We start from the raw sequence: 12,263 nt of genomic DNA on the forward strand, positions 1-12,263 counted from the left end.
GGTCTCCTCTTCAGGAGGTGAAATGCTGCTCAGCTGGGTTAAGTCTGGTGATTAACTTGGCCAGTCTAAAACATCCACTTTTTCCCCTGATGAAGCCCTCTGTTGTGTTGGCAGAGTTTTCAGGTCACTGTCTTGCTGCATGATGAAGTTTGTACTGATTAGATTGGACGCAATTTCTCCATAAACTGGCAGACAGAATGTTACTGTAGACCAGTGGTGCCCAATCCTGTTCCTGGAGATCTACCACCCTGCTGAGTTTAGCTCCAACCCTAATCTAATGCACCTAATCCAGGTAATGAAGGTCTTCAGGGGCATCTGAACATTAGAGGCAAGTGTGTTGGACCTGAAATCTCCAGGGTGGAAGATCTCCCGGACCAGAATTAAGGCGCCCTTGCTGTAGACGTCCGAATTCGTTCTGCTGCTATCATCACAAGTTTCTTCATGAATAAAGATCAGTGAGCCCGTTCCAGAAGCAGCCATGCAAGCCCAAGCTATGACACTACCTCCACCATGCTTCATCGATGAGCTTGTATGTTTTCCCTCTTTTCTCAGCTTCAGTATAGCTTGCTTTTCTGTTGTCTCATATTCATCTTTTGATCTCAAAGCCAAAACCACACACACACACACATGTATGTAAGCTCACCTCCGTGTCCCTGCATACACACTTTCCCCAACAGCTGAGCCACAAAGCCCAGAGAGCAGTCCTGACCCGCTACAGTAAGAGGGGAAAAACAGACACAACACAAACGTCTGTTTGTGATGATGGAAATTTCACAGTCACTACATATATATTAAAGCAATAAGCCACGAGAGGCCATGGGTTACTGGGATTTTATCATGGGGAAGGGTGTTCTTAGGCACGACACGATGCAGAGTAAAACTCCCTTCCCTGTGATAAAATCACAGTAACCCCTTATTGCTTTAATAAAACCGTGGCCAACAAAAAATATGATAAAATATAAGTTTTTTCGGAAAATATTAAAGTATTAAAATATTAAAGTTTCGGAAAATAAAAAGTTATTTTTACTAATAGTCGACATGAACAAGTATTCTGCCAAGAAATGTAGTACCTTTAGAGTACGGTATCCTTGCCAAGAACGCTCAGTCACCCATCACTGTACATTGCAGTCATTTCATGAATTTATAAACTTCTTGTCATAAAACAATGAAAATATAGATCTTCTTACTGAAACACGGATATTTGAAGTGTGTAAGACATTCAAGTGACTTTTTTAGACTTTTATACTGCTGTTTTAAAGTTAATCACACTGTAAGTGCTTTAATTCAAGTCTGTGATATTAATGATGGAGTTGTTTAGGCTGTTGGCTCTTTTAGCCTGTTAGCTAGCTGACCAGCCCAGTTCTAGATAAGAACATAAGTTTTCAGCCCCTCAGTTTAAACAAAAAACGGGTTCTTACTTCATCAATATACTTGGTGGTCTATGCGAGCAGCATGAGAGTCAAAGATTAATCCACTAACAGCACAAAGGTCAGTTGTTGTGAGGTGGTCAAAGGTGTGCGTATGTCGTGGATTCTACAACAGCTTCAAACTCAGCCAGTTGGATTTGAGGACTGGAACTACTCAGTTTATAAAACCATATAAACTTAATAATAGGACTTCTAGGCTAGACTAGGTTGTAACTGATTAATCTGACAAGTATGTTCTCTCCTAGGCTGGACAAGCTTTACAGAACACTGGTAAAAATCCCTAAACTCTAAATTTAGAGTTCTGTGTTGTGGGCTAAGGTTCATCAAGTTGAGTGGAGGATGGACAGGTCAGCCGTAATAACTATGTCAGTAGCACTAACAGTGATAGACGTGATATGAGTACCAGCGTTCTCACCTCTCAGAGCGCGGCAGGTGTTCTGCAGCGTGTCGAGGACGTCTCTGGCGAGGTGTGTGTAGTACTGCTGCGGCAGGAACCGTGCAGGTGTGTGTGTGCGGAGCCTGTTGGCGGTGAGGTCAGGCAGAGCAGACAGACGGGTCAGGATGGTCTCTCTCAGCTGGACGGAGTCAGGACGACCGTTCGTCTCCAAACACCTGGACCATAACAGCACCCCAACACGACCTGCACTCAGAAAGTTCTCCAACACGCTGACAGACCAATCCAGACCCGAACCATCACTGAGAGAGAGAGAGAGAGAGAGAGAGAGAGAGAGAGAGAGAGATCAGAAAGAGTACAGAGAGAAAGAATAAAACAAGAAGGACCAGAGAAACAGAGAAAGTAAGAGAGACAAAGAGAGAGAAAAAATTCCTTATCACATATTTACTTTTTTTTTCGAAATATTACAACTTTATTTTCAAAGTCTACTGTTTTTATTTTTATTAACAGTGGCTCTAAAACGCTGTCATACTTATTAAAGTGGAGAACGCAGAACGCTTTCTGCTCAGGGGTCTCATCTCCTCTCAGACTGAAGGGAACCATCTTCCACTGACAGTCAGAGACTCTATGACCCCCTCTTTCAACTGGATTGTGATTGGTTCCTAGGCGCTTTAAAATCAAATGAATCTTTTTGAATCACCCTGTAAAATGATGTTATTATTGGCTGACATAGTACGTTGTTAATGCAGTTACTGTACACTGGTTATTGTTGTTTTCAGGCTCTCTATATTTGGTCTAAATTGGTCTTTATGATCCAGGCAGTTGGTCAGTGTTCAAGTAGCACTAATCAGACCCATCAGAAAAGAGTTTAGTGATGCTGGCCCTTTATAATTCTTACTGTTTATTCTATTTATCCTTGTTAACGGTCTGTTTGTCTGGTCTGTTCAGTATGCTTACATATCATATATGTGTGACTCACTAAGACTAATTTCTGGTGTGGTGTTCTGTTTGTGATGAAAGTTGTCACAGTAATGACAGCGTATTGTCAAACAGCTCTTACTGTAACGCTGGCTTTACACTGTGAAACTATGATGCAACTAGTTGCGTGATGTAAGTTGCCTGCAACATAAGTCCAGTGCAACTTGACATTTCCACAAAGTAATTCAAAATCAATGCCGCAGGCATCACACTTGATTACTTTAGTGCAACTCATGATTTTAACTCACTGTATCGTTCTCACTATAAACTCATCTGTAAATTCATGTGTAATTTACATATTTGCACCATTTTTGTCATCTTTGGATGCTTTTTATCCAGCTGTCACTGTCGTTCTTTTTTTCATATCTGTAAATCTGTCTTTTATATACATATTTACATTTTTAACTGTTGTGTGTGTGCTAAGACTTTTTTGTAGCGATTATGGTTATAGCCTACTTGACGCCTCGCTCGGTAATAACTTTCATAATACTTGACGCCCCTTCTGTAATAACTTTCACCTTTTGAATCCCAAATGAATCTGAGCTCTGCGTAAAATTAGGGGCCATTAAAAGAGAAGACAGTGGGGGTGGGGGTTCATTTCAACAGTCCAGTAAACCTTCTTCTGTTTTATTTTCTTATCCATAAATCCAACTGAGTTTCATCTGAGTTGCAGAACACTTCACATTATGCAACTCAAGTGCAATTTAACCGTTGCTCTGAAAGTTTCACTGTGTAACGCCAGCCTTACTCACTCAGTCTCGCTCTTTTACCTGGTGGAGCTGATTGTGTCCAGTAACACCAGCAGGGCCTGGTCTGGAGGACCTCGGAGGAAGAAGCCATCCCACAGTTCCCTGCGATCCTGATCAGGCAGGCTGTGGAACCAATCAGAGCTGAGACTGCTGACCAGCACCTGCAGGACTCGTGTGTAGTGTGCACGGTTGAATTCGGCCTTCTCGCTAGCTGAGGCGTTTCCATCCTCTAGATAGCGAATGATGGTCCGGAGAGCTTCAGTGACCTCAGCAGAATCCCGCGAGCTAGAGACGATCCTCAGACACGGAGCCACCGCCTGCCGGACCTCCACTTCAGCACCGGAGCATCGATCCATCGCCCTGCGGGAAACTTAGAGCATTTAGCATGAAGCTGTATTAATCCAGCAGTAAATAATTACTTACAAACAGAAGCACAAGGTGGGTGTTTCTAATAAAGTGGCCAGTGAGTGGAAGCGCAAGGTGGGTGTTTCTGATAAAGTGGCCACTGAGTGGAAGCGCAAGGTGGGTGTTTCTGATAAAGTGGCCAGTGAGTGGAACCCCAAGGTGGGTGTTTCTTATTAAATGGCCAGTGAGTGGAAGCGCAAGGTGGGTGTTTCTGATAAAGTGGCCACTGAGTGGAAGCCCAAGGTGGGTGTTTCTGATAAAGTGGCCTCTGAGTGGAAGCGCAAGGTGGGTGTTTCTAATATAGTGGCCAGTGAGTGGAAGCGCAAGGTGGGTGTTTCTAATGAAGTGGCCACTGAGTGGAAGCACAAGGTGGGTGTTTCTGATAAAGTGTCCAGTGAGTAGAAGCGCAAGGTGGGTGTTTCTGATATAGTGGCCAGTGAGTGGAAGCGCAAGGTGGGTGTTTCTAATAAAGTGGCCACTGAGTGGAAGCCCAAGGTGGGTGTTTCTGATAAAGTGGCCTCTGAGTGGAAGCGCAAGGTGGGTGTTTCTAATATAGTGGCCAGTGAGTGGAAGCGCAAGGTGGGTGTTTCTAATGAAGTGGCCACTGAGTGGAAGCACAAGGTGGGTGTTTCTGATAAAGTGTCCAGTGAGTAGAAGCGCAAGGTGGGTGTTTCTGATATAGTGGCCAGTGAGTGGAAGCGCAAGGTGGGTGTTTCTAATAAAGTGGCCTCTGAGTGGAAGCGCAAGGTGGGTGTTTCTAATAAAGTGGCCAGTGAGTGGAAGCGCAAGGTGGGTGTTTCTGATAAAGTGGCCAGTGAGTGGAAGCGCAAGGTGGGTGTTTCTGATAAAGTGGCCAGTGAGTGGAACCCCAAGGTGGGTGTTTCTGATAAAGTGGCCACTGAGTGGAAGCCCAAGGTGGGTGTTTCTAATAAAGTGGTCAGTGAGTGGAAGCGCAACGTGGGTGTTTCTGATAAAGTGGCCAGTGAGTGGAAGCCCAAGGTGGGTGTTTCTAATATAGTGGCCACTGAGTGGAAGCGCAAGGTGGGTGTTTCTAATAAAGTGGCCAGTGAGTGGAAGCGCAAGGTGGGTGTTTCTAATAAAGTGGCCAGTGAGTGGAAGCGCAAGGTGGGTGTTTCTAATAAAGTGGCCAGTGAGTGGAAGCGCAAGGTGGGTGTTTCTAATAAAGTGGCCACTGAGTGGAAGCGCAAGGTGGGTGTTTCTGATAAAGTGGCCACTGAGTGGAAGCGCAAGGTGGGTGTTTCTGATAAAGTGGCCAGTGAGTGGAAGCCCAAGGTGGGTGTTTCTAATATAGTGGCCACTGAGTGGAAGCCCAAGGTGGGTGTTTCTGATAAAGTGGCCAGTGAGTGGAAGCGCAAGTGGGTGTTTCTGATATAGTGGCCAGTGAGTGGAAGTGCAAGGTGGGTGTTTCTGATAAAGTGGCCAGTGAGTGGAAGCCCAAGGTGGGTGTTTCTAATATAGTGGCCAGTGAGTGGAAGCGCAAGGTGGGTGTTTCTGATAAAGTGGCCACTGAGTGGAAGCACAAGGTGGGTGTTTCTGATAAAGTGGCCAGTGAGTGGAAGGCCAAGGTGGGTGTTTCTGATAAAGTGGCCGTCTGAGTGGAAGCGCAAGGTAGGTGTTTCTGATAAAGTGGCCAGTGAGTGGAAGCGCAAGGTGGGTGTTTCTGATAAAGTGGCCAGTGAGTGGAAGCACAAGGTGGGTGTTTCTAATAAAGTGGCCACTGAGTGGAAGCGCAAGGTGGGTGTTTCTAATAAAGTGGCCAGTGAGTGGAAGCACAAGGTGGGTGTTTCTAATAAAGTGGCCAGTGAGTAGAAGCGCAAGGTGGGTGTTTCTAATATAGTGGCCAGTGAGTAGAAGCGCAAGGTGGGTGTTTCTGATAAAGTGGCCAGTGAGTGGAAGCACAAGGTGGGTGTTTCTAATAAAGTGGCCAGTGAGTGGAAGCACAAGGTGGGTGTTTCTAATAAAGTGGCCAGTGAGTGGAAACACAAGGTGGGTGTTTCTAATAAAGTGGCCAGTGAGTGGAAGCACAAGGTGGGTGTTTCTAATAAAGTGGCCAGTATTCTCGCCCCTATTCCTCGCCAGTTTACTTAATCATGAGCGACGGTACACAGTGAACTGATGAATCAGTTAAAGTATGATAACACTGCATATCTGATAAATATATAAACAGATGATCAGATCAGATCAGACTGCCCTGATAAACTCAGACAAACAGCGAATTTACTCACCGCCTTCCTCTAAAACTCGGACACCCTCATCCTCCGGAGCTCCGGACAGGCTGTTGTGTACAAACAGAAGTAAAATATGAAGGTTTTTCTGTTTTTCTGATGTTTATAAACTCAATCTGAGCATCAACAACCCGCCGTGCACTACAGGGTCCGCACAGAGACACGACCGTGCGGCAACAAAGTCGATACCGAAGGTTCCTCTTCACTTCCAGCATTGCAAAACAGATCAGGGCACAGTGCCCCCTGGTGGTTCGTAGAAATTATAGCAGCCGTAATCTCGAGACTGTGGATGAAGCACGTGCACAACCTTTCGCTGATTTATTCTATGGTATCATTTCGAAAAGTGCATTATTGCACTTCCTATGTTCATTTTGATCCACTTATCAAACTGCTGTTAATCTACATCGTATGTTTTGTGAACAATGCTGAAAAAAATAATGGAAACCATTAAAAGCGCCTGTTGGTTTCTGATGGTGTCCAATAGTCAGTAATGATGTGTAGTGTTTTCCTGATGGGTTGATATCACAGTGTAAAGGACTCTAATGGTGTAACAGGTGTTCTGATTCCAGGTGCATTTGGTGGTTTCCTAATGGGATCTATAGGTGTCCTACAGGAAACTAGTGGTCTCTAATGAGCCAAGTCCCACTAGAAAGCAAAACCATCAAGTTGTAATCCTAATGGTTCTAATGGTCTTTTTTCAGCAGGGACTGTTTTCTTTCTTTCCATATATATTATTTTGCTTATTCTTTTGTATTTGCTGAGTGTGAATATGCCTAAATAAAAAGGTCACATGCGTTACAAACACATGACTGGTGGCTTCGCTTCTCCTCAGTTTAGCTGGTCACCCACACAGATGAATTCATCCCCAAGTGGATGATTCTGATTATTGCAGGTGCGTTTAAAGAGAACTCAAAGAGAACTCAGTCTAAACTCGGTGAAGGAGCGTCTCTGAGGATGTGAGTGAATTATCTACCATTATCATCACATCTTCATCATTATGATGTTGATTTTGAGATCATTTGAGGCCGAAACATCGAGCCGGACCTTCTTTTAGAGTCTGTGTGACGCTAAGATGTATGAAATAGTGTGAAAAGTTCCCGACTCAACATCTCTGACTTTTAAACGATGATTTCAGGCTTTACAGGGTGACTCACAGCAGGACACGCTCACCATATTTAGCCTGTTTTTATTCTCCTCACTCAGTAATGATGCTTCTTTAAAAATCTTAGTGCAGCTTTAATGTTCATGTTTGTTGTCGATCTAAACCTTTGATTAAGGCCTTTTTTTTAGGTTATGCTGATTGTTTTAATCTTATTCAGTCTTTTGTGGGCCCTGCATATAAGCGTGGTCATACACTTTATCCTGTTTTATCATTAGGTTTTGTGTGTAATATGGAGATCAGTGAAATCAGCGGTCCGTTGTGTTTGATGCCGTTTGATCCCACGTTCATTTTCAACTTCCCACTCCTCCGGTTTTTCCTCTCGCTCCCTTAATCCACCTACTATCCATCTACAATCCATCTACTGTATGTAGAATCTCCTTTTATGGCAGAAGATCTGATCACTATATTCAATTCCACTGGCGTAGACTTCACGGGTTCTGTCGCCCCAGTTTAAAATGAGGAAACTGTAAGCCAAAGCTCAACCTTGGCTAAATAATTTAACTCATGCTCTTAGGCAGGAGCACAAAAAAGCTGAAAGAAAGTGGAAGAAAGACGAGCTAATGCAGCTGCGCTAGAGATTTAAAGATCATACGTCCTTCTTTTGGAAATAGGAGCAAATTTCCTCTCTTATACTCCGGCTGCCACGTCAATTCAGGTCAAAGTCAAGTCAAAGTTTATTTATATGGCGCTTTTTACAACAGGTGTTGTCACAAAGCAGCCTTACAGAAAAATCCGGGTCCGAGTCTCCATGAGCGTCGCCAATGGCGACAGTGGCAAGGAAAAACTCCCTAAGAGCAAGAGGAAGAAACCTTGAGAGGAACCAAGACTCAAAAGGGGAACCCATCCTCCTCTGGTCGACACCGGATAGCAAACAGCATTAGAATAAAATATTAGAATACAAAACGGGAAAAACAGGCAGAGCAATGGTTAATTAGATAGTTTTAGTTTATGCAGCAGCAGGAGGGTCAGTTCATGAGGGTGAGGTTTGCACAGCGTTGTACAGCGTGAAGCTCGATGGTCAAGCCGGTCCAGAAGGCTGGCGAGCAGTCTGAGGCAGAACAAGCGACAGCATCAGACCCACAGGATGGGCAGCTCGGCAAAGGAAAGGAAACACACAGAGAGTCAGTTCTGTAAGGAGTGACAGATTACAGTATTAACAGAGTGCTTTGCCATGGGCATTATCTTCGAGTTTGTCCATGCTTCTTCTGTGCACCCCACACACTACAGTAGTTTCCACACCCGCTGTGGCAGTATGCTTTAGCTTAGAATGATTGACGGTTAGGGTTTTAAAGTTTGCTGGTGTTTTCTTCATTTCTGTCATGTCCGTCTCAGCTGTCAGATTTTTATTGATGTCTTTACTGGGGCAAATGTTCTGCTTGTAAAGAACGGATGCATGTTTTAGATTTGTTTTTAAAACAACTTACATAGCCTGATTTTTTGCTTTGTGTACCAGACTTGGGCACCAGACTATGAAGCTTGTTAGGAATATTCAGAAACGTTCCTGAAAAAAAGCCAAACAAAAACAAACAACAGCAACAACACCAACATCAACAAAAAGTGCGGTGACGTGCCGAACGCCTCGGCCAGTTTGCTGCCATTGCGGTGTCACACAACACTCAGGTAACCTGCTGTGATATCATAAAAAATCCCCTGATCACCAAAAAAGATAGCCAGGTAGGGGCCCACCAAAGTTTGTGCTCAGGGAGCTGATAAATTGATGATCTGGGCCTGGACACCTCCTACCACAAGTGCTCAATCGCCAGGCCAATAGCATTGTGAATGATCACTTTCACTCCTCTCATCTTGTGTAATTAGTGTTCTGTGTATTTACTGTATTGTGTGTTTATTGCCTGGTGTATTAATGTCCTGTGTGCTTATTTTCTTATATATTTATTGTATATCCAGGACTCATTTCACACTGTTGTGTGTTGCTGTTGTGTAGCGCCATAAAGCTGAGGAAAGACATTCGGTTCCAAAGTATACATGTTTTATTGTAAAATGACAGTACAGACTTTACAGAAATCCGGGTCAAAGGCCCTAGTGAGCAAGCCGAGGGCGACAGCGGCAAGGAAAAACTCCCTGAGATCAACAGGAAGAAACCTTGAGAGGAACCAAGACTCACAAAGGGGAACCCATCCTCCTCTGGTCGACACCGGATAGCAAACAATAACACAGCACAACAAAACAATAGTGAATAAAGAGAAGCCTGATGAATACACAATAATGAATAGGGACAAAACAAACTGAGAAAAGGACAGAAATGTACAGATTAGACCATGAAGAGCTATGTTTGTATGAACAGGTAAGAAGGTCAGTGTAGTGACAGACAGGTGACACAGTGTCCATGAATGAGTAGCTTGAGTTGAAGTCTGTGCAAGGATCAGCCCAACCAATGAAGGGGAAGTGATGACGGGCTATTCACAGTCACCACGACACCCAGAAAGAGGGACGCAGGTGAAGCTTTTGGCAAAGGTGAGTGGGGTGCAGGTGGCTCCATGGTGATCTAACTGGCTGGACAGCAGTCGAGCAGGTGCACCCAATCAAGGTCGATATAGGGCCACAATCAATCTGGACAGGAAGGGCAGTTGGACATTCTGGAGTCAGTTCCTGTGTCTCCTTGAGAATCCTGCTGTGCCGGCGATACAGGCTCGGGAAGATGTAGCAGGAACCAGCACAACTCAGAAAATGAGAGCAGAGGAGATTGAGAATGCGGGAAAACAGTAAATAATATGAATAAATATAAATATGTCAACATGGTCAAATTTTCTTGTTCTAGTGAAAACTCTAGTCATTGCATTCTGGACTAATTGGAACTTTCATCCACAAGGGCATTACAATCGCCCAGTCTTGAGGTTATAAGGCATAGACCAGCTACTCAGCATCCTTTAATGAGAAAAGTGTATTTTAAAGCTTGGCAATATTGGAAGAAAGTGATTCTGATGATATTATTTATATGTGCATCAAAAGAGAATCTGCCTCAAAAGTGACCTAAGTCTTCTAAAGCTGTGCTGGGTGTGACTGAGAAACCGTCTATATTCAGAGTAAATTTAGACCTCTTATTTGGTGAATAACCCAGTGAATAAATAGGCTAATAATTGAACGATACCTCTCCATATCTGCGTCAGCTCTACAGCTCCATGTCTGGGTTCAGTTGTCTGAACTTCCATGCTTCTGAGAGTTCTGCTATCCCTGGAATGGGCTTCACTGGTAGACCTGCCACTAACATCGCCACCTCTAGGAGGCAGATTCTGTCTGACTGATCCTGCTCTGACCCGCTGAGGGACTGGAATTGGTAACACACGTCATATAGAGCTGTGGCAGTGTGGTTGCTGTCCACTATTAACTTGAGAGGAGGTTCGAGATAGAAGAGGGCCTGGGATAAATCCTGGGCTGGGATTAGGCTCACAGGCTGACCTGGAAGTCCTATAAAATGAAAAAGCTGAGTGGCAATGTGGTAGCCATTAACAATGACATTGAGAAGATGTGAGGCGAGAGGTTGGGGTGGAACCTCGACCTGGAATTCGATTGCAGGATGAGGTGGAATTTCTGCAAATTCACTAGGCTGGATGACAAGCAGGGGGAGGAATACAGGGGCCTGTGGAGGCTCTGGGAGGAAGAGAGAGAGAGAGAGAGAGAGGCAGAGACAGAGAGAGTATGTGTTGTAATGTATACAGTTAATATGTAGTGTACATATTATATAGTTAAATACAGTTAAATATGCAGTAAAATCATATATGTTCTTAATATATGTATGGTTTATATTTGCATTTACCTGACGGTGTCATCTTACTGCCATTGCTTTATAATCAAACATGTATCACATCCATTTAAAGCTTATGCCAGATCTTAGACTTCCTGGCAAAGAGGGTTAATATGACCTGCCGTTTTTGAAAATTGCATCTAATCTTCTTGCCATGTCTAATATGGCATATTAAAGCCAAGAAAGACTGTTAAGCAAAGGTTTAATAAATCATAAATGAATGAATGTCTGACCATTTTCTCATTTCTTTGTGTAGGGAAACACCAGTGCTGGTGTGTTGATGCCCAATTTAGATGGGGCCGTGTTCACATTACAAGCTTTATTGCTCCATTTCAATTTTTTGCTCCATCTTAACATTCATGTTTGTAAGTGAACCTTATCAGTCATCAGTGTGAGCATACACTATACAGCACAAAGTGTGTGGAAACCTCTACATCACACCCATTTGAGCTTGTTTGACATCCCATTTCAAAACCATTTTCATGGAGCTGGTCCCCCTTTGCAGCCATAACAGCTTCTACTCTTCTTCTTTTGTCCATTTAGTTAAAAGAGAATCGTGAGGTCAGACACTGATGTTGGACGAGAGGGCCTGGCTCACAACAGACATTCCAGTTCATCCCAAAGGTGTTCAGTGGGGTTGAGGTCAGGGCTCTGTGCTGCCCACTGGAGTTCCTCCACACCAAAGTGGTCAAAACATGTCTTTATGTAGCGGCTTTGTGCACAGGGACTCAGTCATGCTGGAACAGGAGAGGCTCTTCCCCAAACTGCTGACACAAAGCTGGAAGAGCATAATTGTCTAAAATGTCTGTGTGCTGTAGCATCAACATCACCCTTCACTGGAGCTGAGGGGCCTAAAAAACAGCCCAGCCCATCATCCCTCCTCCACCAAACTTTACTGCTGGCACATTGCATGCTGATAGGTAGAGTCCTCCTGGTATCCGCCAAACCCAAATTCACCATCAGACTGCCAGATAGTAAAGCGTGAGAACATGTTTCCACTGCTCCAGAGTCCAGTGGCGGTGCTTTCCACCTCTCCAGCCGACACTTGGCATTGCACATTTTGATCCTAGGCATGTGTGGAGCTGCTCGGCCATGGAATCCCATTTCACGAAGCTCCAGATGCACAGTTCTTGTGCTGATGT

At 44.2% G+C, this 12,263-nt stretch overlaps 1 protein-coding gene across 1 annotated transcript in view; it reads right to left on the reverse strand.

The window, feature by feature from the left end:
• telo2 (TEL2, telomere maintenance 2, homolog (S. cerevisiae)) overlaps nt 1–6,355 on the reverse strand; it is a 20,227-nt gene extending 13,872 nt beyond the window's left edge. The window contains exons 1-4 of the mRNA XM_036581408.1: nt 6,200–6,355; nt 3,570–3,908; nt 1,843–2,123; nt 644–712 (exon numbers count right to left, since the gene is read on the reverse strand). Of these exons, the coding sequence (XP_036437301.1) occupies nt 644–712; nt 1,843–2,123; nt 3,570–3,904 (685 nt within the window). The 5' untranslated portion in view covers nt 3,905–3,908; nt 6,200–6,355. The remainder of the gene's footprint in view (nt 1–643; nt 713–1,842; nt 2,124–3,569; nt 3,909–6,199) is intronic.
• Between the last annotated feature and the right edge of the window lie 5,908 nt (nt 6,356–12,263).

The sequence above is a fragment of the Colossoma macropomum genome, unplaced genomic scaffold, assembly GCF_904425465.1.
Source record: "Colossoma macropomum unplaced genomic scaffold, Colossoma_macropomum, whole genome shotgun sequence".
Classification (NCBI taxonomy): domain Eukaryota; kingdom Metazoa; phylum Chordata; class Actinopteri; order Characiformes; family Serrasalmidae; genus Colossoma; species Colossoma macropomum.